This window comes from Oncorhynchus nerka, linkage group LG24 (assembly GCF_034236695.1).
Source record: "Oncorhynchus nerka isolate Pitt River linkage group LG24, Oner_Uvic_2.0, whole genome shotgun sequence".
Taxonomy (NCBI): domain Eukaryota; kingdom Metazoa; phylum Chordata; class Actinopteri; order Salmoniformes; family Salmonidae; genus Oncorhynchus; species Oncorhynchus nerka.
This window is the reverse complement of record NC_088419.1, coordinates 78,649,357-78,676,338: the sequence shown is the minus strand read 5'-3', so window position 1 is coordinate 78,676,338 and position 26,982 is coordinate 78,649,357. Positions and strand designations below refer to the sequence as shown.

The 26,982-nt window shown below is 42.9% G+C and overlaps 1 protein-coding gene across 1 annotated transcript in view; it reads right to left on the bottom strand.

The window, feature by feature from the left end:
* Positions 1-2,410: 2,410 nt before the first annotated feature.
* The window catches only part of naprt (nicotinate phosphoribosyltransferase), a 32,703-nt gene continuing 8,131 nt past the window's right edge, over positions 2,411-26,982 (bottom strand). The window contains exons 2-13 of the mRNA XM_029649054.2: positions 17,894-18,021; positions 17,497-17,579; positions 14,599-14,729; positions 14,392-14,507; positions 11,971-12,167; positions 11,482-11,622; positions 11,195-11,279; positions 8,856-8,936; positions 8,637-8,739; positions 6,597-6,754; positions 6,255-6,362; positions 2,411-5,651 (exon numbers count right to left, since the gene is read on the bottom strand). Of these exons, the coding sequence (XP_029504914.1) occupies positions 5,565-5,651; positions 6,255-6,362; positions 6,597-6,754; positions 8,637-8,739; positions 8,856-8,936; positions 11,195-11,279; positions 11,482-11,622; positions 11,971-12,167; positions 14,392-14,507; positions 14,599-14,729; positions 17,497-17,579; positions 17,894-18,021 (1,418 nt within the window). The 3' untranslated portion in view covers positions 2,411-5,564. The remainder of the gene's footprint in view (positions 5,652-6,254; positions 6,363-6,596; positions 6,755-8,636; positions 8,740-8,855; positions 8,937-11,194; positions 11,280-11,481; positions 11,623-11,970; positions 12,168-14,391; positions 14,508-14,598; positions 14,730-17,496; positions 17,580-17,893; positions 18,022-26,982) is intronic.

The following is a 26,982-nucleotide window of genomic DNA, read 5'->3' as shown; positions in this document are numbered from 1 at the left end:
CTGAACACACCAAGACAGTCGTGAAGAGGGCACGACAACACCTCAGGAGACTGAAAAGTTTTGGCATGGGTCCCCAGATCCTCAAAAAGCTCTACAGCTGCACCATCGATAGCATCCAGACCGGTTGCATCCCCGCCTGGTATGGCAACTGCTTGGCATCTGACCATAAGGCGCTACAGAGGGTAATGCGTACGGCCTAGTACATCACTGGGGGCAAGCTTCCTGACATCCAGGACATATATACAATAGAGGAAGGCCCAAAAAATTGTCGAAGACTCCAGTCACCCAAGTCATAGACTGTTCACTCTGCTACCGCATGGCAAGCGGTACCAGAGCGCCAAGTCTAGGACCAAAAGGCTCCTTAACAGCTTCTACCCCCAAGCCATAAGACTGCTGAACAATTAATCAAATGGTCACCCGGAATATTTACATTGACACCCCCACCATTTGATTTTACACTGCTGCTACTCGCTGTTTATTATCTATGCATAGTCACTTTACCTCTACTTACATGTACACATTACCTCGACTAACCTGTACCCCCACACATTGACTCGGTATCGAGTAACCGAAAGGTGTGCCAGTAACCGAAAGGTTGCTAGATCGAATCCCCGAGCTGACAAGGTAAAAATCTGTTGTTCTGCCCCTGAACAAGGCAGTTAACCCACTGTTCCTAGGCTGTCATTGTAAATAAGAATTTGTTCTTAACTGACTTGTTTAGTTAAACAAAGGTTACATTCAAAAAAATATATATATATAGCCTTGTTATTTTATTGTGTTACTTGATTGTTTTTTACTAGTTATTTGTTATTTTACTAGTTAATAGTTATTTGGTAAATATTTTCTTAACTCTTTCTTGAACTGCATTGTTGGTTAAGGTTACATAAGTAAGCATTTCACGGTAAGGTGTACCTTTTGTATTCGGCGCATGTGACAAATAAAGTTTGATTTGATTTTGATTTGATAATGACAAAGCGAAAACAGGTTTTTAGATTTTTTTGCAAATGTATCAAAAATAAAAAAACAGAAATACCTTATTTGCACAAGTATTCAGATCCTTTGATATGACTCGAAATTGAGCTCAGGTGCATCCTGTTCCCACTGATCATCCTTGAGATGTTTGTGCAACTTTATTGGAGTCCACCTGTGGTAAATTCAATTGATTGTACATGATTTGCAAAGGGACACACCTGTCTATATAAGGTCCCACAGTTGACAGTGCATGTCAGAGCAAAAAACAAATCATGAGGTTGGAGGAATTGTCCGTAGAGCTCCAAGATAGGATTGTGTCGAGGCACAGACCTAGCGAAGGGTATGAAAAAAATTATCCAAGACCACAGTGGCCTCCATAATTCTTAAATGGAAAAAGTTTGGAACCACCAAGACTCTTCCTCGAGCTGGCCACCCGGCCAAACTGAGCAATCGGGGGAGAAGGGCCTTGATCAGGGAGGTGACCAAGAACCCGATGGTCACTCTGACAGATCTCCAGAGTTGCTCTGTGGAGATGGAGAACCTTCCAGAAGTACAACTATCTCTGCAGCACCAATCAGGCCTTTATGGTAGAGTGGCCAGACGGCAGACACTCCTCAGTAAAAGGCACATGACAGCCCGCTTGGAGTTTGCCAAAAGGCACCTAAAGTCCCTCAGACCATGAGAAACAAGATTCTCTGGTCTGATGAAACCAAGATTGAAACCTGGCACCATCCCTACAGTGAAGCATGGTGGTGGAAGTATCATGCTATGGGGATGTTTGTCAGCGCCAGGGACTGGGAGACTAGTCTGGATCAAGGGAAAGATGAATGGATCAAAGTACAGAGATATCCTTGATGAAAAACTGCTCCAGATTGCTCAGGACCTCAGACTGGGGCGAAGGTTCACTGTCCAACAGGACAATTACCCTAAGCACACAGCCAAGACAACACAAGAGTGGCTTCGGGACAAGTCTCTGAATTTCCTTAAGTAGCTCTGCCAGAGCCCGAACTTGAACCGGATTGAACATCTCTGGAGAGACCTGAAAATAGCTGTGCAGCGAAGCTCCCCATCTAACTTGACAGAGCTTGAGGATCTGCAGAGAAGAATGGGAGAAGCTCCCCAAATACAGGTGTGCCAAGTTTGTTCGGTCACACCCAAGAAGACTCAAGGCTGTAATCGTTGCCAAAGGTGCTTCAACAAAGTACTGAGTAGAGGGTCTGAATACTTATATAAGTGTGATATTTCTGTTTATTTGTAATAAATTTGCTAAGATTTATAAAAACCTATTTTTGCTTTGTCATTATGGGGTATTGTGTATAGATTGATGAGGGAAAAAACAATTTAATCAATTTTAGAATAAGGCTGTAAGGTAACAAAATGTGGATGAAGTCAAGGGGTCTGAATACTTTTCAAATCCCCTGCACAAAAACATAAACTCAACAATTTCAAAGATTTTATTGAGTTACAGTTTATATAAGGAAATCAGTCCATTTAAAAAAATTCATTATGCCCAAATGAATGGATTTCATAACTGGGCAGGGGTGCAGTCTTGAGTAGGCCTGGGAGGGCATAGGCCACCCATTTGGGAGCCAAGCCCACCCACTAGGGAACAGGCCCAAACAATCAGAATTTGTTTTTCCCACAAAAGGGCTTTATGACAGACAGAAATACTCCTCAGTTTCATCAGCTGTCCGGGTGGCTGGTCTAAGGTGAACGTGCAGGTGAAGAAGCCGGATGTGGAGGTCCTGGGCTGGCGTGGTTACACGAGGTCTGCGATTGTGAGACTGATTTGACATACTGCCAAATTCTCTAAAACAATGTTGGAGGTGGCTTATGGTAGAGAAATGAACATTAAATTCTCTGGCAAAAGCTCTGGAGGACATTCCTGCAGTCAGCATGCCAATTGCACGCTCCCTCAAAACTTAAGACATCTGTGGCATTGTGTTGTGACAAAACTGCACATTACATTTTTTTGTCCCAAGCACAAGGTGCACCTGTATAATGTTTATGCTTCTTGATAAGCCACACCTGTCAGGTAAAGGAGAAACGCTCACTAACAGGGATGTAAACAAATTTGTACAAAAAGCATATTTCTCTCAAAATTTGTGCACAAATTGAGAGAAATATTATTTTTGTACAAATTTAAAATGTCTCGTATCTTTAATTTCAGCTCATCAAACATGGGACCAACTCTTTACATGTTGTGTTCATAATTTTGTTCAGTATACAATAATGTAACAACAAACTAAATTCTTGCACTCACTCATGGCTGTCTCTTTTCAGGCAATCTGTTCTTGGACCTCTAGTTAGTCTACAACAACATATACATTGTCAAATTTTATTTAATAAAACACCCATTGAAAACAACGCATCTTAGCATTACAATGTTGTCATACAAACACACATTCACATTTTGCACAGATATCACATACGTGTCCCTATATTTAGTAGACTAATACTTCTACTTAAAACAACACACCTAATCAGTTTATATTAGAGGACATAATATTGGCAGCCAAACACCATGGCAATGTTTGAACAACATTGTCCAGATTGCCTGAACTGTGTAGGCTAGTGTGTGTATTTGACAATAGTTCATTAGATAGCAGCCTGGTTGGACGGTACAACATCAGTTTTACTAGTCTTGTCATTCTAGAAACATAATTAGTGTACAATTTTAACAGATCTGAAAAGGACGTAGTGGTGAAATTCTACCTGGATTCTCAATACTGTATGGTTTTATGGCTGTGTTAAAGCTAGAATTTAGCTAGGACTGTCTGTGAGTGGTCTAAGTAGAGGGCCTAATTGGACGAGCCTAATGGGTGGGATATGTAACCTGAAGACTAGCTGTTATTGGCAGAGAGGTTTGAAACGCTCTTTGTTATTGGTCTATTAACTTATACTGCCTGGTGTTGTCACCAGGCAGGCCAAAACTCCATCCCACTAAAACAGGCTGGCATTTCAGACAGCTCTTACACTAAAACCGGGCCGACATTTCAGACAGCTCTTACACTAAAACCGGCCGACATTTCAGACAGCTCTTACACTAAAACCGGCCGACATTTCAGACAGCTCTTACACTAAAACCGGCTGACATTTCAGACAGCTCTTACACTAAAACCGGCTGACATTTCATTACACTAAAACAGCATTATCATAATTTTCACAATATTATTCCAATCCCATAGTGTTGAAATATATATATATATATATATTGACCGCCCTGGGAATTTAAGGCAGGTACAGATTGACCATGATATTGACTATGTGTTAAGGCAGGTACAGATTGATCATGATATTGACTATGTGTTAAGGCAGGTACAGATTGATCATGATATTGACTATGTGTTAAGGCAGGTACAGATTGATCATGATATTGACTATGTGTTAAGGCAGGTACAGATTGATCATGATATTGACTATGTGTTAAGGCAGGTACAGATTGATCATGATATTGACTATGTGTTAAGGCAGGTACAGATTGATCATGATATTGACTATGTGTTAAGGCAGGTACAGATTGATCATGATATTGACTATGTGTTAAGGCAGGTACAGATTGATCATGATATTGACTATGTGTTAAGGCAGGTACAGATTGATCATGATATTGACTATGTGTTAAGGCAGGTACAGATTGATCATGATATTGACTATGTGTTAAGGCAGGTACAGATTGATCATGATATTGACTATGTGTTAAGGCAGGTACAGATTGATCATGATATTGAAGGCTTGGTTCATACAACATGTCCATGCTAATTAAAACAAACAGTAAATAATAGCCTGGTTCAGGAAACGTAATCCAAAGAAAAGCACAAAAACTAAATTAGCAAGACAAGGCTGGGACATACAAAGAGACATTCAATCTTTCTAAACTTAAAATTGCTTATTAATTAATATTGCTCATAGTAGAGACATGTATGCAACCATTCTCAATGTTAATTGATCTAATTGTAGAACCAGGTTAAGGCCCATTCCAACACTGCTATATTAACAGACATTGCTTGTTTGTGCAGATCACTGGGTTTTCAGGAAGACATGTCAAGCTCTTGAACCAGAATAAAACTAGAACACTACACCACCACTCATAGCTGTCAGTCAACTGGATTCCAAAATGAACTGCTTTTGGTTGAGGTTTGACATAGTCCGTGTGTCAGTCTTTGTGTCAGTCCATCAGTCCATGTGTCTCAGTCTATCAGTCCGTGTGTCAGTCTTTGTGTCAGTCCATGTGTCTCAGTCTATCAGTCCGTGTGTCAGTCCATCAGTCCATGTGTCTCAGTCTATCAGTCCGTGTCTCAGTCTTTGTGTCAGTCCATCAGTCCATGTGTCTCAGTCTATCAGTCCGTGTCTCAGTCTTTGTGTCAGTCCATCAGTCCATGTGTCTCAGTCTATCAGTCCGTGTGTCAGTATACCATTTATATTATCTGAGAGTAACACAATCTACCCTAGGTCCTAAACCATAACCTAATACCACTATTAAGTGTGTTACTTTTGACATACATAGTGCATTACATTTGACCAGAGCCCTGGTCAAAAGAAGTGCACTAAATAAGGAATAGGGTGCTATTTGGGACTGAAGCCTGTGTGTCTCAGTTGGCCAATAGAAAATTGCTGTTGTTGCTGCTGCCTTTTCTGATCTCAGCAATTAAATTATGGAGCTTCTCAGACACGGCCACCTGGTGGAGAAAACATGGAAGAACAGCATTAGATTATGATGGTACCTGTGTGTATACGTGCATAGTAGGGATGGGCATTTGGAATAATGTCTGTGCTCCGAGTACTCTCATGAAAATATATTTGAGTACATGCATGTAAGTGTGAAACGGGGCTGAATGCATCTTTTGTCCCAATTACTGGTTGTTCTGACACAATTAACATTTACATTTACATTTAAGTCATTTAGCAGACGCTCTTATCCAGAGCGACTTACAATTAAAAACCTAACAACATATTTTCACTGCACTTGACATAGTCCCTGAAAATTTGGCAGTGCTTATAAATTCAACCTACTAAATAGTTGCATTTGTACATTTTGAATATTTGATTTGATTATTAGTAAATGAATACAAACCTTGAAATCGAGTACTCCACCCATCCCTAGTGCCTTAAAGTATATAAGTGTGTGCGTGCATAAGTGTGTAAAGGTGAGTACATTAACATTGGAGAAATGCAGGATGACTATGACAGCACGTCAGATGCCTTTCTATCCAATACCCAAGACAATCTAGTCCCTGACGTTGTTCCATGTCTCCACAAAGTAAATGAACCTTAAAACTCACTATGTAAGAATCTGGCTCCTGCAGTCTCTTGTGTCGGGGGTGCAGGGTCTGGATGGAGCTCTGAACCTTCTCCCTGGTCTCAGCTGTGCTGCATAGTGGCTGTGTGATCTTCAATAGAGGGAGATACCAATCAACGAATCACATTTATTTTATAAAGCCCTTTGTACATTAGCATTTGTCACAAAGTGCTTCACAATTACCCAGTCTAGAACCAAAAGAGAAAGCAAAAAAAGCTAGGAAGAACTTAGGAAGAAACCTAGAGAGGAAGCTGGCTCAGAGGGGTGGCCAGTCATCTTCTGGCTGAGACGTGTGTGTGTTTTGGACAGGGTCCAGCAGGCTCACCTGTCCTTTAGTGTAGACCTCCAGGCGTAGACAGCTGACCTGAGAAGGTGTGATTGACTGACAGGTCTTGTTACCAACCACAGGATGACACCTCACTGCCACACATGCCTTAGGTGCAGGCTCCTCACACAAACACAACAGATCCAAGAATGGGTGGCCTGGAGAGAGAGAGCGAGAGAGAGGAGAGAGAGAAAAAGAGAGTAAGGAGAGAATGAGTGAGTGAGTGAGTGAGTGAGTGAGTGAGTGAGTGAGTGAGTGAGTGAGTGAGTGAGTGAGTGAAAAAGTGTCATGAAAACAGAGATTGAGATGTAGCTACAGTGCCTTGCGAAAGTATTCGGCCCCCTTGAACTTTGCGACCTTTAGCCACATTTCAGGCTTCAAACATAAAGATATAAAACTGTATTTTTTTTGTGAAGAATCAACAACAAGTGGGACACAATCATGAAGTGGAACGACATTTATTGGATATTTCAAACTTTTATAACAAGTAAAAAATTGAAAAATTGGGCGTGCAAAATTATTCAGCCCCTTTACTTTCAGTGCAGCAAACTCTCTCCAGAAGTTCAGTGAGGATCTATGAATGATCCAATGTTGACCTAAATGACTAATGATGGTAAATTACAATCCACCTGTGTGTAATCAAGTCTCCGTATAAATGCACCTGCACTGTGATAGTCTCAGAGGTCCGTTAAAAGCGCAGAGAGCATCATGAAGAACAAGGAACACACCAGGCAGGTCCGAGATACTGTTGTGAAGAAGTTTAAAGCCGGATTTGGATACAAAAAGATTTCCCAAGCTTTAAACATCCCAAGGAGCACTGTGCAAGCGATAATATTGAAATGGAAGGAGTATCAGACCACTGCAAATCTACCAAGACCTGGCCGTCCCTCTAAACTTTCAGCTCATACAAGGAGAAGACTGATCAGAGATGCAGCCAAGAGGCCCATGATCACTCTGGATGAACTGCAGAGATCTACAGCTGAGGTGGGAGACTCTGTCCATAGGACAACAATCAGTCGTATATTGCACAAATCTGACCTTTATGGAAGAGTGGCAAGAAGAAAGCCATTTCTTAAAGATATCCATAAAAAGTGTTGTTTAAAGTTTGCCACAAGCCACCTGGGAGACACACCAAACATGTGGAAGAAGGTGCTCTGGTCAGATGAAACCAAAATTGAACTTTTTGGCAACAATGCAAAACGTTATGTTTGGCGTAAAAGCAACACAGCTCATCACCCTGAACACACCATCCCCACTGTCAAACATGGTGGTGGCAGCATCATGGTTTGGGCCTGCTTTTCTTCAGCAGGGACAGGGAAGATGGTTAAAATTGATGGGAAGATGGATGGAGCCAAATACAGGACCATTCTGGAAGAAAACCTGATGGAGTCTGCAAAAGACCTGAGACTGGGACGGAGATTTGTCTTCCAACAAGACAATGATCCAAAACATAAAGCAAAATCTACAATGGAATGGTTCAAAAATAAACATATCCAGGTGTTAGAATGGCCAAGTCAAAGTCCAGACCTGAATCCAATCGAGAATCTGTGGAAAGAACTGAAAACTGCTGCTCACAAATGCTCTCCATCCAACCTCACTGAGCTCGAGCTGTTTTGCAAGGAGGAATGGGAAAAAATGTCAGTCTCTCGATGTACAAAACTGATAGAGACATACCCCAAGCGACTTACAGCTGTAATCGCAGCAAAAGGTGGCGCTACAAAGTATTAACTTAAGGGGGCTGAATAATTTTGCACGCCCAATTTTTCAGTTTTTGATTTGTTAAAAAAGTTTGAAATATCCAATAAATGTCGTTCCACTTCATGATTGTGTCCCACTTGTTGTTGATTCTTCACCAAAAAAATACAGTTTTATATCTTTATATTTGAAGCCTGAAATGTGGCAAAAGGTCGCAAAGTTCAAGGGGGCCGAATACTTTCGCAAGGCACTGTAGTTGAGTGTTGACATAGTAAGTGGAGGGCACAGAGATCCTATAATTCAGGGATTCTATATGTTATTCTATGGTAGAGGGTGACTCCTCACCCTCCGTGTCCAGCATCCTATAGACAGCCTTCCTCCCAGGAACAGTACTCTTCTCTGGGTCCTCACTGAACTTCATCCTGGGGCTGCCCCGAACCTCCACCAACTGATGGAGAGAGAGATGGAGAGGGTTGAAAATGACAGAGAGAAAGGGTAGAAGACGGTGGATACATAAAAAAAGGGAAAGTGAGGAGAGGGTGTCTGTGTGTGTGTCATTTTTACCTTGTACACACACCCGAGTGAAGGCTGTCTCGTGCAGGTGACCAGATGAGTTCCAACACCAACCACATCAATCTCATTCTCCTGAGACGTGGATAGACAGATCAGAGAGGAGGTAGAGGGATAGACAGATCAGAGAAGAGGTAGAGGGATAGACAGATCAGAGAAGAGGTAGAGGGATAGACAGATCAGAGAAGAGGTAGAGAGGAGGTAGAGGGATAGACAGATCCGATGGAGAGAGGAGGTAGAGGAATAGACAGATCAGAGAGGAGGTAGAGAGGGATAGACAGATCAGATGGAGAGAGGAGGTAGAGGAATAGACAGATCAGAGAGGTAGAGAGGGATAGACAGATCAGAGAGGAGAGAGGAGGTAGAGGAATAGACAGATCAGAGAGGAGAGAGGAGGTAGAGAGGGATAGACAGATCAGAGAGGAGGTAGAGAGGGATAGACAGATCAGAGAGGAGGTAGAGAGGGATAGACAGATCAGAGAGGAGGTAGAGAGGGATAGACAGATCAGAGAGGAGGTAGAGAGGGATAGACAGATCAGAGAGGAGGTAGAGAGGGATAGACAGATCAGAGAGGAGGTAGAGAGGGATAGACAGATCAGAGAGGAGGTAGAGAGGGATAGACAGATCAGAGAGGAGGTAGAGAGGGATAGACAGATCAGAGAGGAGAGAGGAGGTAGAGAGGGATAGACAGATCAGAGAGGAGGTAGAGAGGGATAGACAGATCAGAGAGGAGGTAGAGAGGGATAGACAGATCAGAGAAGAGGTAGAGAGGGATAGACAGATCAGAGAGGAGGTAGAGAGGGATAGACAGATCAGAGAAGAGGTAGAGGAATAGACAGATCAGAGAGGAGGTAGAGAGGGATAGACAGATCAGAGAGGAGGTAGAGAGGGATAGACAGATCAGAGAAGAGGTAGAGGGATAGACAGATCAGAGAAGAGGTAGAGGGATAGACAGATCAGAGAAGAGGTAGATGGATAGACAGATCAGAGAAGAGGTAGAGAGGGATAGACAGATCAGAGAGGAGGTAGAGAGGGATAGACAGATCAGAGAAGAGGTAGAGGGATAGACAGATCAGAGAAGAGGTAGAGGGATAGACAGATCAGAGAAGAGGTAGAGGGATAGACAGATCAGAGAAGAGGTAGAGGGATAGACAGATCAGAGAAGAGGTAGAGGGATAGACAGATCAGAGAAGAGGTAGAGAGGAGGTAGAGGGATAGACAGATCCGATGGAGAGAGGAGGTAGAGGAATAGACAGATCAGATGGAGAGAGGAGGTAGAGGAATAGACAGATCAGATGGAGAGAGGAGGTAGAGGAATAGACAGATCAGATGGAGAGAGGAGGTAGAGGAATAGACAGATCCGATGGAGAGAGGAGGTAGAGGAATAGACAGATCAGATGGAGAGAGGAGGTAGAGGAATAGACAGATCAGATGGAGAGAGGAGGTAGAGGAATAGACAGATCAGATGGAGAGAGGAGGTAGAGGAATAGACAGATCAGATGGAGAGAGGAGGTAGAGGAATAGACAGATCAGATGGAGAGAGGAGGTAGAGGAATAGACAGATCAGATGGAGAGAGGAGGTAGAGGAATAGACAGATCAGATGGAGAGAGGAGAGGTGGGAGGGAGGAGGTAGAGAGGAATAAGCTCAGATGGAGAGAGGAGAGGTGGGAGGGAGGAGGTAGAGAGGAATAGACAGATCAGGTGGAGAGAGGAGGTAGAGGAATAGACAGATCCGATGGAGAGAGGAGGTAGAGGAATAGACAGATCAGATGGAGAGAGGAGGTAGAGGAATAGACAGATCAGATGGAGAGAGGAGGTAGAGGAATAGACAGATCAGATGGAGAGAGGAGAGGTGGGAGGGAGGAGGTAGAGAGGAATAAGCTCAGATGGAGAGAGGAGAGGTGGGAGGGAGGAGGTAGAGAGGAATAAGCTCAGATGGAGAGAGGAGAGGAGGGAGAAGGTAGAGAGGAATAAGCTCAGATGGAGAGAGGAGAGGAGGGAGGGGGTAGAGAGGAATAGACAGATCAGATGGAGAGGAGGGAGAGGAGAGGAGAAGGTAGAGGAATAGACAGATCAGATGGAGAGAGGAGAGGTGGGAGGGAGGGAGGAGGTAGAGAGGAATAAGCTCAGATGGAGAGAGGAGAGGTGGGAGGGAGGAGGTAGAGAGGAATAGACAGATCAGATGGAGAGAGGAGAGAGAAGAGGAGGAAGGAGGCAGAGAGGAATAGACAGATCAGATGGAGAGAGGCTTGATGACAGGAGGTAGAACTAAATAAGGTCCTCTCATTCTTCTGCTCCCACTGGCCTCTGTAATGTCTGTCTGGTTCCTCACCTTCTTGTTGAGTTCGGCCATGCTGTACTCTGAGATGTTATTGGTGCCTACTATGAGAAGGGACTGGAAGGCAGGGATGGAGAATCTAGAGAGATCAAATGTGAGATATTTCAAACATGCTTTACTCAAAACCTCTATACTAAGATTAGTCCCTAGAGGGTACTGATCTAAGGCTTCACCCCAAATGGCACCCTGTTCCATTTTTAGTGCACTACCTTTTCCCTGGTCTAAATAGAGAATAGGGTGCCATTTGGGATGCAAGCTTCAGGACACACACAGGACCTTACTGTTCACTGCAGAATCTGAAGACATGGCGTACTTCTACTGACTGCCTGCAGAGGTCTCCACTGTCTAGACGCACGCCCAGTGGACTGTAGTCCAGCTCAAACAGAGACAGGGCCACGGCACAGAAGTTGAGCAGGCCACTACTGTAGGGAGACAACAGAGAAGTTTACCAGCCTACTACTGTAGGGACACAACAGAGAAGTTTACCAGCCTACTACTGTAGGGACACAACAGAGAAGTTTACCAGCCTACTACTGTAGGGACACAACAGAAACACAACAGAGATGGCATTAATGCTGTAGCAGGCTACAGGTGAAAGGAAATGTAGTAGCCTGGCCTAAAGCAATGCTAGTAACAAAAACGTCAACACTGGGATATAGGCTCTCTCTAGTCAGAAGCTGTCCTTCGAGGAAAGAACGTCCCCATTTACAGAGAAGAGAAGAGGCGAGACAAGTTTGAGACGAGAAGAGTAGCAAAGGGGGCAATGTTACCAGGTGACACTGTAGCTGTCGATGACTGGCAGGAAGTTGTGTGGGTATGCGATGGCATAGGACAAGAAGGCTGCCAGCTCACCCTCATGGATCTTCCCAGATTCCGCCCCCAGCAGCTCACACACACGCCCCAGCCAACCCTTGGTCAGCGAGATCAGATCGATGTTGTCATGATCCCCGTTTGCTGCCACTAGGGTCTAGTTCGACAGGAGAGACGGGAAGTTCAACCAATCAATCAATATAAGATAGAAATCAATATCCTTATTGTCTCAATTGGGAAATCTGTAGTGCAGTCAGGATAAGAAACAACAATAAAACATTAACAACCCCACAACATACTGTATATACACATCAGTGACGTTTATGATGAGGGAAGACTCGTTTTTTTTCATGAACATGGCCTTATTTCTATTACAGCATGTTGGATGAGTGTCATTCATATTCCATTCACCCAGCTCAGTATAACATTGATCGGTTTAGGCTATATAATTTTCCCTGTACCCATCATGAGGTTGATACAACCTAGCCTATTAATGCAGGTCGAGATACATTTTTTTGATGACGGACAGTGACACATGGACAGACAGTGACACATTCAATACCGCCTTGCACATTCTTGCCTGCATCTAGCTTATCTAGGATGCAAACATTAGTCAAAAAGTTGCAAACAAGAGTTTCTATTGGACAAATTCTGTTGTTTTTATCCCCGTTTTGTTTCCTTCCGTTTAAGAAACATTTTTCAACAGAATCGGAGGAATGAATACACCCCTGATCATGCATAAACACAGTTCACTTTCATAGCAGCCACGTTGTATTCCTTCTCGCCTCCATGCACTTTCCTCCTCTCACCTTTTCCCTTCGTTTGTGGACTTCAATGACCAACACATCAGCTGTATGTGACCAGGCGAAAAAAACTCTCCAAGCCAAACCATGTCACAACCGCTACACACAGCCTACATCGTTGCCCCCATATTAGCTAAAGTAACGTCATAGTTAGCTAATGGAACTAATGCATTAGTAAACCCGCAATAATCATGCAGTAACGTTACAGTGTATAGTCAGTAAGCAGTTACTTGAAAGAGTTCCAGTGTTGTGTTGGATAGTCATAGCCAGCTAGCTAACATAGCATTCCTCTGTTTGAGCCAGGTGTTTGAGTAACTAAACTAGTCATTTGCTAGCTAATGCAGCTTCTCCTTAATTTTTTAAGAAATTAATTTGTAGAAAACTGTTCATCAATTGTCTTTCTCTCTCTTTAAGTCAACTAATCATCACATTTTATGTACTGCAGTGCTAGCTAGCTGTAGCTTATGCTTTCAGTAGTAGATTCATTCTCTGATCCTTTGATTGGGTGGACAACATGTCAGTTCATGCTGCAAGAGCTCTGATAGGTTGGAGGACTTCCGCCGTAAATTGTCATAATTACTGTGTCTATGGTAGGGGGTGAGAACCAATAGCCTCCTAGGTTTTGTATTGAAGTCAATGTACACAGGAGGACAGAAGCTAGCTGTGGTGCTACCCTACAGGTGCTACCCTACACCATGGTGCTTCCCTACACCATGGTGCTACCCTACAGAGTTCTGTTGAGGCTACTGTAGACCTTCATTGCAAAACAGTGTGTTTTAATCAATTATTTACAGACGTGAATATATTTAGCATAGTTTTTTTCTAAAAAGGATAACTTTTTACAATGTTTTACCATTTGTATTTTAATGAAATTCACTGAGGAGGATGGTCCTCCACTTCCTCCTCTGAGGAGCCTCCATTGATACACAAGATAAATAGCACACTGATGGGTTATCAACATTGTGGTTATTAACATGTTATTAAAAGGTTAGGAAATCTTTTTATTCAAAGAAAATGAATAGTGCTAGTTCAGTACAGTGACCCATAAAAGTGTGTACATATGGAAAGCGTGTCTATGTCTCAAATGGCACCCTATTCTCTAAGGGTCCTGGTCAAAAGTAGTGCATATGTAGGCAATCTGGTGCCAGTTGGCTCACAGCCATGGTTAAAATACTGAGAAATTGATGTTATGAGACACTTGACAGATGTATTTATTTTCTGAGGTTGTGTATTGTGGAAGCAAAGGGTCAATGCAAAGGGTCAATGCAAAGGGTCAATGCAAAGGGTCAATGCAAAGGGTCAATGCAAAGGGTCAAAGCAAAGGGTCAATGCAAAGGGTCAATGCAAAGGGTCAATGCAAAGGGTCAAAGCAAAGGGTCAATGCAAAGGGTCAATGCAAAGGGTCAAAGCAAAGGGTCAATGCAAAGGGTCAATGCAAAGGGTCAATGCAAAGGGTCAATGCAAAGGGTCAATACAAAGCCTGTGTCTCAAATGGCACCCTATTCCCTTTTAAGTGCACAACTTTTGACCAGGGCCCATAAGATGGCATTTAGGACACACAGGGGCGGAGAGACTCACCTGAGGCCACACCTCCTCCAGGGAGGAAAAGGAAGTGACATAAGAGTGTGCCATGGTTCCCGCCACGGGGATTCCAAACAGGAAGCCAGCCTGGACGTTACTGGTCATATCAAACCCTGACAGACAGAAAGACACTGTGTATATATATACTGTATATATATATATATATATGTGTGTCCTTACATGTATGTGTGTGTCTTTCCTCACCTCCGACGTATGTGTATCTTGAGGCTGTGAGGCCCCCGTCAGGCCCCTGTGCTCTCCTCAGGCCCATCTCTAACAGCTTCCTCCTGGAACCAGCTGCCAGACGGAACCGGGCCGCGTTACTGCATACCAGACTGGAGAGAGAAGAGAGATACAGAGAATTACCATAATGCACTATTAGAGTATACAGTATTCCTACCTGATGACAAGTTGTGTGTGTGTGAGTGAGTTCCAAATTTAATGTCACGAGCAGTGAAATTACATCCTTGTAGTACTCAATATCTAAAAAGATCCTAAAGTAGAACAAACACACACAAGAAGAACACGAGAAAGTAAGTACTGGGTCAGTTCCAATACAATATTTACAATGTGCAGGGCTATTGGAGTGATAGAGGTAGATACACAACCTGACCAAAATAATGTGGACACCTGCTCGTCGAACATTTCATTCCAAAATCATGGGCATTAATATGGAGTTGGTCCCCCTTTGCTGCTATAAAAGCTTCCACTCTTCTGGGAAGGCTTTCCACTAGATGTTGGAACATTACTGCAGGGACTTGCTTCCATTCGGCCAAAACAGCATTAGTGAAGTCAGGCACTGATGTTGGGCGATTATGCCTGGCTCGCAGTTGGTGTTCCAATTCATCCCAAAGGTGTTTGATGTGGTTGAGGTCAGGGCTCTGGCAGACGAGTCAAGTTCTTCCACAATCATCTCAACAAACCATTTCTGTATGGACCTCACTTTGTGCATGGGGCATTGTCATACTCAACAAGAAAGGGCCTTTCTTAAACTGTTGCCGCAAAGTTGGAAGCACAGAATCGTCTAGAATGTCATTGTATTATGTAGCATTAAGATTTCCCTTCACTGGAACTAAGGGGCCTAGCCAGAACCAAGAAAAACATCCCCAGACCATTAGTCCTCCTCCACCAAACTTTACAGTTGACACCATGGATTCAGACAGGTGGCGTTCTCCTGGCATCCAAACCCAGATTCATCCGTCGGACTGCCAGATGGTGAAGTGTGATTCATCACTCCAGAGAACGCGTTTCCACTGCTACAGAGTCCAATGGCGGCAAGCTTTACGCCACTCCAGCCAACGCTTGGCATTGCTCATAGTGATCTTAGGCTTGTGTGTGGCTGCTCGGCCATGGAAACCCATTTCATGAAGCTCTCGACGAACAGTTATTGTGCTGACATTGCTTCTAGAGGCAGTTTGGAACTTGGTAGTGAGTGTTGAAACCGAGGACAGGCTATTTTTTACGTGAGACTCGCTTCAGCACTCAACGGTCCTGTTCTGTGAGCTTGTGTGGCCTAACACTTCACGGTTGAGCCATTGTTGCTCCTAGACGTTTGCAATAATACTACTTACAGTTGACCGGGGCAGGTTTAGCAGGGCAGAAATTTGCTAAACTGACTTGTTGGAAATGTAACACCCTATGACAGTGCCATGTTGAAAATCACCGAGCTCTTCAGCCAGTGGTGTAAAGTACTTAAGTAAAAATACTTTAAAGTACTACTTAAATAGATTTTTTGGGTATCTGTACTTTACTATTTATATTTGACAACTTTTACTCCACTACATTCCTAAAGAAAATAATGTACATTTACATTTACATTTAAGTCATTTAGCAGACGCTCTTATCCAGAGCGACTTACAAATTGGTGCATTCACCTTATGACCTCCAGTGGAACAGTAGTGCATCTAAATCTTTTCAGGGGGAGGGGGGGTGAGAGGGATTAATGTACTTTTTACTCCATACATTTCCCCTGACGTTACATTTCGAATGCTTAGCAGGACAGGAATATTGTCTAATTCACACACTTATCAAGAGAACATCCCTGGTCATCCCTACTGCCTCTGATCTGGCGGACTCACTAAACACAAAGGCTTCATTTGTAAATTATGTCTGAGCGTTGGAGTGTGCCCCTAGCTATCCGTAAAAAAAAATAATGAAAAAATGAAAATCGTGCCATCTGGTTTGCTTAATATAAGGAATGTGAAATGATTCATACTTTTACTTTTGATATTGATGTATATTTTAGCAATTACATTTACTTTCGAGACTTAAGTATAATTAAAACCAAATACTTGTAGACTTTTACTCAATAAGTATTTGACTGGGTGACTTTCACTTGAGTCATTTTCTATTTAGGTATCTTTACTTTTACTCAAGTATGACAATTGGGTACTTTTCAACCACTGTTCTTCTGCCAATGTCCACCTATGGAGATTGCATGGCTGTGCGCTCGATTTTATGGGGTGTCCACATACACTGAATATACAAAAGTATGTATAGGGAGGGGCAAGGTGACTTGGCATCAGTATTATAATAAACAGAGTAGCATCAACATAAATGCTGATTGTATGCGATTGTGTGTGTAGAGTCAATATAAATGTATGTGTATGTTATGTGTGGTTGGGAGAGTGTATGTGCGTGAGTGTGTAGAGTCCTGTGAGTGTGCATAGAGACTGAGCAAAAATCAAATACAAGGGTCAACTCAGATAGTCCATGTAGCCATTCTGTTAGCTATTTATCAGTCTTACGGCTTGGGGATAGAAGCTGTTCAGAAACCTGTTGGTATCAGACTTAATGCACCAGTACCTCTTGCCATGCGGCAGCAGAGAGAACAGTCTATGACTTGGGTGGATGGAGTTAACGATTTTCCGGGCCTTTCTGTCACACCGCCTGATATAGAGGTCCTGGATGGCAGGGAGCTTGGCCCCAGTGATGTCCGCACCACACTCTGTAGAGCCATGCGATCGAGGGCAGTCCTATTGCCATACCAAGCATTGATACAGCCAGTCAATATGCTCTCAATGGTGCAGCTATAGAACTTTGATTATTTGAGGGCCCATGCCAAACCTTTTCAAGTTTGCTGAAGGAGAAGTGTGTCCCTACCTGGCGTAGTTGACCAGACACAACAGGCTGGTCTCCAGTAGTTGAACCACAGCCAGAGGACCAGACACCTCCATCAGAGGCACCTTCAAACAGAGGGGCAGCACAATCAATGAATCAATCAACTCAGTCATCAACCCTGACCATTGTGGGTGAGTCCCTGAGTCTAACTCCTGACCGCTGGCCCTTGGGGCTGAACCGTCCCTGAGTGTAACCATAGAAATAGAATGACTAGATTATATTTCTATGAATGGTTCGAGTTACAGGGGGCTGGTCCGATCAGGCACCCGCAAGAGATTAGACACCCCAAGAGACATTGGGCACCCCAAGAGAATATATAATTCCAACCCTGCCTGGGGATGACCCTGAGTATAACCCTTGACCCCTGACGTTGTCTCACCCTGGCAAAGACCACCGTTCCCTCGGGGACAGAGTGGAGTGTGACACCGGAACAGTCCAGTTCCCGTAGAAACAGGAAGAAGGCGGGGTCAGTGGCTGGGGGCAGCACGGAACGCAGGTACTCCACATCTATAACACAGTTATACTTTGTTACACATAATCAATAACATAATGATAAAGACCCTCTTATCTGGAGCAACTTCTAATCAGTACAGTAATATCACACATCTACACAACAATACACTACTCATGACATATGAAATAAACTAAATATTTTTTGTACACGTCAACACACCACTTTTCTAACATACTGGCATGTGGAATACTATTAGTCCCACTATAGGTTTTCCAAGAAAAGTCATCTGTCTACCGATCTCAATGACAACTGTTATTACGACATCTACAAACGCCGTTTTTTGGCCCACGTGAAACATGCTTACAGTTTAGTGTCTAAACAACAACAAGGTAGTCATTGGAGTGTGCCCCTAGTTATCAGTAAATTTAAAAAAAAAAAAAATTGTGCAGTCTGTTTTGCTTAACATAAGGAATTTGAAATTATTTCAACTTTCACTTTTGATACTTAAGTATATTTAAAAAAATTTTTTTTTTTTACATTTTACTAGGCAAGTCAGTTAAGAACAAATTCTTATTTTCAATGACGGCCTAGGAACAGTGGGTTAACTGTTCAGGGGCAGAACGACAGATTTGTACCTTGTCAGCTCGGGGATTCGAACTTGCAACCTTTCGGTTACTAGTCCAACGCTCTAACCACTAGGCTACCTTGCCGCCCCATATTATAGCAATTACATTTACTTTTGATACTTAAGAATATTTAAAACCAAATACTTTTACACAAGTAGGATTTTACTGGGTGACTTTTACTTGAGACATTTTCTTTAAAAGGTATCTTTACTTTGATTCAAGTATGACATTTGGGTACTTTCTCCACCACTGCTAATAAAGCTAATCTCATAAGAACACATGGGAGAGGGAGAAGAACGTGAGGGTGCAAGAGGGAGAGGGATAATCGTGGATTCATTTAAAAAGAGAATCTTACAATTAATTCTAAAACTCACAGGCAGCCAGTGCAGAGACTTTTAAACCAGTTTAATGTGTGCTCTCTGTCTGTTCGTGGTCAGTACCCATGCTGCAGCATTCTGTATGTTTTACAGTGCAGAGACTTTTAAACCAGTTTAATGTGTGCTCTCTGTCTGTTCGTGGTCAGTACCCGTGCTGCAGCATTCTGTATGTTTTACAGTGCAGAGACTTTTAAACCAGTTTAATGTGTGCTCTCTGTCTGTTCGTGGTCAGTACCCGTGCTGCAGCATTCTGTATGTTTTACAGTGCAGAGACTTTTAAACCAGTTTAATGTGTGCTCTCTGTCTGTTCGTGGTCAGTACCCGTGCTGCAGCATTCTGTATGTTTTACAGTGCAGAGACTTTTAAACCAGTTTAATGTGTGCTCTCTGTCTGTTCGTGGTCAGTACCCGTGCTGCAGCATTCTGTATGTTTTACAGTGCAGAGACTTTTAAACCAGTTTAATGTGTGCTCTCTGTCTGTTCGTGGTCAGTACCCGTGCTGCAGCATTCTGTATGTTTTACAGTGCAGAGACTTTTAAACCAGTTTAATGTGTGCTCTCTGTCTGTTCGTGGTCAGTACCCGTGCTGCAGCATTCTGTATGTTTTACAGTGCAGAGACTTTTAAACCAGTTTAATGTGTGCTCTCTGTCTGTTCGTGGTCAGTACCCGTGCTGCAGCATTCTGTATGTTTTACAGTGCAGAGACTTTTAAACCAGTTTAATGTGTGCTCTCTGTCTGTTCGTGGTCAGTACCCGTGCTGCAGCATTCTGTATGTTTTACAGTGCAGAGACTTTTAAACCAGTTTAATGTGTGCTCTCTGTCTGTTCGTGGTCAGTACCCGTGCTGCAGCATTCTGTATGTTTTACAGTGCAGAGACTTTTAAACCAGTTTAATGTGTGCTCTCTGTCTGTTCGTGGTCAGTACCCGTGCTGCAGCATTCTGTATGTTTTACAGTGCAGAGACTTTTAAACCAGTTTAATGTGTGCTCTCTGTCTGTTTGTGGTCAGTACCCGTGCTGCAGCATTCTGTATGTTTTACAGTGCAGAGACTTTTAAACCAGTTTAATGTGGGCTCTCTGTCTGTTCGTGGTCAGTACCCGTGCTGCAGCATTCTGTATGTTTTACAGTGCAGAGACTTTTAAACCAGTTTAATGTGTGCTCTCTGTCTGTTCGTGGTCAGTACCCGTGCTGCAGCATTCTGTATGTTTTACAGTGCAGAGACTTTTAAACCAGTTTAATGTGTGCTCTCTGTCTGTTCGTGGTCAGTACCCGTGCTGCAGCATTCTGTATGTTTTACAGTGCAGAGACTTTTAAACCAGTTTAATGTGTGCTCTCTGTCTGTTTGTGGTCAGTACCCGTGCTGCAGCATTCTGTATGTTTTACAGTGCAGAGATTTTTAAACCAGTTTAATGTGTGCTCTCTGTCTGTTCGTGGTCAGTACCCGTGCTGCAGCATTCTGTATGTTTTACAGTGCAGAGACTTTTAAACCAGTTTAATGTGTGCTCTCTGTCTGTTCGTGGTCAGTACCCGTGCTGCAGCATTCTGTATGTTTTGCAGTTGACCAATGGCTGTCACGTTCTGACCAAAGTTCTTTTGTGTTTTCTTTGTTTTAGTGTTGGTCAGGACATGAGCTGAGTGGGCATTCTATGTTGTGTGTCTAGTTTTCCCGTTTCTATGTTTGGCCTGATATGGTTCTCAATCAGAGGCAGATGTTAGTCATTGTCTTTGATTGGGAACCATATTTAGGTAGCCTGTGTTGGGTTTTGTGGGTGGTTGTCTTCTGTCTTCTTGTGTCTACACCAGACAGAACTGTTTCTTTTTTTTTCACATTTGTTGTTTTGTATTTTGTAGTGTTCACGTTTATCGTCGTTATTAAACATGATGAACACTAACCACGCTGCGCTTTGGTCCTCTCCTTCGTCCACAGAAGAAAGCCTTTACAATGGCTTTCTTGGGTAGACCAAACTACAATAGTCAAGCCTGCTTGAAAAAAAGCTAGTTTGTAGCAATTCTACACATTTTTGCCATGGGGTGGAGAAAAGATTTAGCAATTTTATTATCCAATTTCATGCATATTTAAGTTTTAGAGTTAAATTCCTGCAATCCTACACATTTTGCCCAAGGCTGGAGAGAAATGTTTGCAGGTTTTAATACAGTGTGATACTGTATCTGAGTGAGACTGACTAGCAAAATCAATGTGGCCCCCGGGCTCTAATTCAACCTTGATTACTACAAGTTTAGATAGCTGGCCGCTAGAATAATTTACCAATCTAAACTTATAGTTGACCTGGGCTAACTGAGTGACTATCAATGACTGGCATAACAAGACAAAAACTGTTGCTTCACAACCAAATTTAGCAATTGCACCTTGTGTATTCTACCTTTCAACAGTAAATTGAGACCCCCCCCTACCCTGCTCTAGACTTTGTGTTGTTGTTATAGGCTCACAGGGCTAGAGCTTATAGGTCTAATCACAAACCTGCCTTGCTAGTATATGTTTTTCCCATACCCTTGACATTAGTTACTACCAGTGGTGATTTTAGCATGTAAATCTTGGTGGGGCAAACTCAACAACAAAATTGGGATGCATGCCAGCAAAGCCACAACACAACACTAAACAATACATTAAATTGCACTATAACAGTGAAAAACAGCGCCCATAAACTGTTAGGGCCTACATAAAGCTGTTAGGGCCTACATAAAGCTGTTAGGGCCTACATAAAGCTGTTAGGGCCTACATAAAGCTGTTAGGGCCTACATAAAGCTGTTAGGGCCTACATAAAGCTGTTAGGGCCTACATAAAGCTGTTAGGGCCTACATAAAGCTGTTAGGGCCTACATAAAGCTGTTAGGGCCTACATAAAGCTGTTAGGGCCTACATAAAGCTGTTATGGCCTACATAAAGCTGTTATGGCCTACATAAAGCTGTTAGGACCTACATAAAGCTGTTAGGGCCTACAAAAAGCTGTTAGGGCCTACATAAAGCTGTTAGGGCCTACATAAAGCTGTTAGGGCCTACATAAAGCTGTTAGGGCCTACATAAAGCTGTTAGGGCCTACATAAAGCTGTTAGGGCCTACATAAAGCTGTTAGGGCCTACATAAAGCTGTTAGGGCCTACATAAAGCTGTTAGGGCCTACATAAAGCTGTTAGGGCCTACATAAAGCTGTTAGGGCCTACATAAAGCTGTTAGGGCCTACATAAAGCTGTTAGGGCCTACATAAAGCTGTTAGGACCTACATAAAGCTGTTAGGGCCTACATAAAGCTGTTAGGGCCTACATAAAGCTGTCCCAACAGCAGAGCTTTCTTTACAGCACCATGGAGTGAATCCTTAATAACGCTACACCTGGATATCAGCAGAGCCTTGTCTGGCAGTGAAAAAGTTCATTCAGCCTCATTTACTGCCTTTTAAAAAAAACAAAGCTGATATGGCTGACTAGCTTAAACAAATGTGGTTTCTACTGACAATTGAGATGTACAAACTATGGAATAAGGGAACAATGAGCGGCTAAGAGGCAATCCATAATTTTGATTAAGACATTAATGAGCGAGTTAAGACGAATGTAGTCAATATAACTATTTGTTCAGCACTTTTGAAATGTACAGCGACATAATTCAGAACATGGGCAGTTCTTAAAGTAGTCTCCCTGTACACCAAGTAGGATAAATAAAGTGGGCATACAATCAGACAATGGATTTCTCTAAAACAGGCTATAGTCTACATGTGCATCATCAAGTCAGAACAGTAGTTTAAGTCATGAGGGGGAAAGGGACCAAATTACTAGGGTGAGGCATATGTGCTATTAACAGCTTACTACACAACATACACTTAGTATTATTTTCTTAGCTACAGTGTACATATCTCCCTGGAATATTATATGTTTTATGCAATGGCATACAATACATATTTGGACTCTTGTGCTGTGCTCACTTGAACAGGAAGGTGGCTCGGCGGTCCTTCTTGTGGAAATTGTTTGTCATGAAACTTTGTAATCCAAGTCTAGCAATCCCTGGATTTATGGTGCTTTCAAGACAACTGCGGACAAGGTTGGATCATGACGTCAGTGATCTTCAGGTCGGACCTCTAGAAAGAGGCCAGACTTCCCGACTTGGAATTTCGAGTTGGATGACCATTCAAAGTGTATTTTCCCAGTCGGAGCTCATTTTTTTCTAGGTTCCCAGTGGTCTTAAACTCACTGAAGTCTGAGATTTCCCAGTTCCGAGTTTCCAGTTGTTTTGAACGAGGCAGAAGTCATGCTGGATTGACAGAATGGCCAAGGTACTCAACCTTTTCTGGCCCATGGTATTCATGTGTATGTTTATCCTTTTAAGGTTGGGAAAGAGACCCTTAAACCCAGACTAGGACCACACCCCCTCTCCACCGAATAGCAGGGGAAGCAAAATAGTGATTGCTTTGCAACGCCTGCAGTTAGCTACTGATTTCTTCCAACCCACTTATTGTTGAATTTGAGATTTCCAATTTGTTGGCCGATGTGCACTGTTACTTTTATCTATAATTTCTCTTCATATAATAAGGATTGAAAAGGATTTGCCAGTAGATTGTCCATGTGATACATGATGATGACTGCTGATGATGATTAGTCCGCTTCTGTGACCTCCTAGGAACGGCCTGGGAACCCTAATAAATGGGCCCTCGGGACTGAGGGGCAGCGCCGGACTGAAGAGCAATTCCGGCATTGCCGGTGTGACTGGGAGACTCTGGCGGCTCAGGACAGACTGGGAGACTCTGGCGGCTCAGGACAGACTGGGAGACTCTGGCGGCTCAGGACAGACGAGGCGCACTGTAGGCCTGGTGCGTGGTGCCGGCACTGGTGGTACCGGACTGGGAACACGCACCTCTGGGCGAGTGCGGGGAGCAGGAATAGAACACCCCGGGTTGTGAAGGTACTCTGGAGACCTGGTGTGTATAGCCGGCATCAATTGTTCCGGAACTTTAACACGTTTCAGGATGAGTACTAGGAACCGACACGTGGCATCAGACAGCTAACACACTCCTCAGGGTGAATGACGTGCATACTACGCCAAACCAACAGCTCTCTCTCTTCACTCTCCTCCAATTTCATCAACAACTCCTCGAATGTCTCATAATCTCCCCTCCATTCACTCTCCTCCAATTTGTCCAATAACTCCTCAACATTCTCAGACCTCAACTTCGCCGACTGCTCTGATTCCATCCTCGGCTCCTTACGGTAAGCATGGGAAGTTGGCGCAGGTCTCCTACCTGAACTCGCCACACTCCCCGTGTGCCCCCCCCCAATACATTTTTGGGGCTGCCTCTCGGGCTTGCAGCCTCTCTGCCGTGCTAGCTCCTCATAATGCCGCCTCTCTGCTTTTGCTGCCTCCAGCTCTTCTTTGGGACGGCGATATTCCCCTGGCTCTGCCCAGGGTCCTTTGCCGTCCAACTCGTCCTCCCATGTCCATTCTTTCTTCTTGCGCTGCTCCTGCTGCCTGTTACCACGCTGCTTGGTCCTGTTGTGGTGGGTGGTTCTGTAACGGTTGTCGTCGGTGGAAGAAGGAGAGGACCAAAGCGCAGCGTGGTTAGTGTTCATCTTAATTTAATAATAATCAAAAAACTGAACACTTCAAAAACACAAAACAACAATAGTGAAAACCGAAACAGTTCTATCTGGTGCAGACACACAAAGACTGAAAACAACCACCCACAAACCCCAACAGAAAACAGGCTACCTAAATATGGTTCCCAATCAGAGACAATGACTAACACCTGCCTCTGATTGAGAACCGTATCAGGCCAAACAGGAAACGCCACATAGAAACAGAAAACATAGACTGCCCACCCAACTCACGCCCTGACAACACTAAAACAAAGAAAATACAAAAGAACCATGGTCAGAACGTGACACCAATCAAAGCTACAGTAGATGTAAAGCGATTTGACATTTTATTTGTGGCCAATGACCTTGAGCACTTCTATTTTTTTTTAAACAATATGTTTATTGATTTTTCTTCTTCAACAAGACATATAAGATGAAAAAAATAACTGCAAAAACCACATCAAAAGTTAACAGCAACAAAAATAAATAAATGATGAAACATCTAAGTCAAAACAAAAGTGTTACAGAGGCATAAAACAACAACAATATCATTTTACAGTGGTCTGATCCAATAGGATAGAACATAATTGGGACAAATTTCAGATGAAACACAGCGCCACAAGCCAATCGGATATCTCTCACCACCACCCAACATACATACAAAGCATAGTCCACTACCCAGCCAATATTTCACCCACATCACTCTGCTCAACAAAATCCCAAAATGGTCTCCAAACCTTTTCAAAAGTGTCTTGTTTCCCTTAACCGTGCATGTTATCTTTTCAATTGTTAGGCAAGACAACGTTTCCCTAAGCCATTGGGCAATACAAGGCCTTGTCACACTTTTCCAGCCAAGAGCTATCAAGCATTTTGCTTGCAACAAGCACATATGTATAAGTGTTTTTACTTGGTTCTTTAGATGAGGGTTGATTGTGTACAACCCCAGGATAAACACTTTGGGTTGGAGAGGCAATTTTACTGATACTATTTGGGATATCATATGTGATACCTCGTTCCAAAAATCTTGAATTGTCTCAGTCCCACAGACAATGAAACAGAGTCCCTTCAGAGTGATTGCACTTGTAGCATATATCTGCAACTATACTATTAAACTTATTTAACTTAGCAGGGGTTACATATGCTCACATCAACCACTTGCAATAGTTTAAGCCGAGTATTCACAGTCTGTGTCTGAGCATTAGTACATATATTACTCCATTTGTCCAAGACTATGTCCACCCAAATATCTTCCTTCCAATAGTTCAGTTTGTGCGCAGAGGATGCAGTTGAGCCAGACTCTAGCATATTGTGTAGATCTGAAATTCTACCCTTACGATTACAATGGGTTGAGATCGTATTTTCTAAAGTGGACAGAAGGGGTTCTGATAGGTTTTGGGCAACCATGAGGAAGCTCCTTAGCTGTAAATATTTATTTTTAAATGTTGTTTTCTAGGCATGTCAGATTTTGCTATGAGTTCTTCAAATGACATAAAAATACCTTCTTTATACAGGTCTTGAATTTTCCTTAAACCCTTGCTGGCCCATAGTTGGAAACCCAGATCAGCTCTCCCAGGAGTGAAACTGTGGTTTCCCCAGATAGGACTAAAACATGAAAAAGAATACGTTTGACCAAGAAACTTCCGCACCTCATACCAAACATCGATCGTATTAAAAAATAAGGGATTTTTTTTTTTTTTTTTGTAAATGTAAAGGTTAAGGATTAAATTGGGTACAACTGAAGACATTTCAATCTCCATCCACGAAGGGAGAGACTGAGGTAAAATAGTACATAGCAGTGCGAAGCTGAGCTTCCCAGTAGTACTACTGGATATTAGGCAAATGGAGCCCCCCTCTGTCATACGGTAGATACAATAAGGACAATTGAACTCTGGGACGTCTGTTATTCCAGATAAATATAGTGAACATCTTTTTAAGCCTTGTAAAGAGGGATGGTGGTGGTGGCAAGCAAGGGAATGTTTTGAAATAGTTTTGGGAGAACATTCATTTTCAGAATGTTAATCCGGCCACTTAAATATATAGGTAAATATGGCGATCTATCTATCGATTGAGTTATTGAGTCTACGACAGGGTCATAGTTAGTTGAGACTATGTGGTCAATCTCTGGCACAATACAAATGCAGAGATATGTAAAGCATTCCGTTGCATAGAAAATAGAAGTCAAAGGTGTAGGTCTACGTCTTTCCTCCTCCTTTAGCATCATAATTGAGGATTTTGCAAACCCCAAACTCTTTGATTAGGTCCAGAAGTGCGGGTATGGAATTGCACAAGTCTGTAAGAAACGAAATTACATTGTCTGCATAAAGGGCAATTTGAAGTTCCATCTGATCTATTCTGATACCTGAAATATTGGGCTGGGACCTAACAGCTATGCCTAGAGGCTCAATGGCTAAGATAAACAGAAGAGGAGAAAGAGTGCA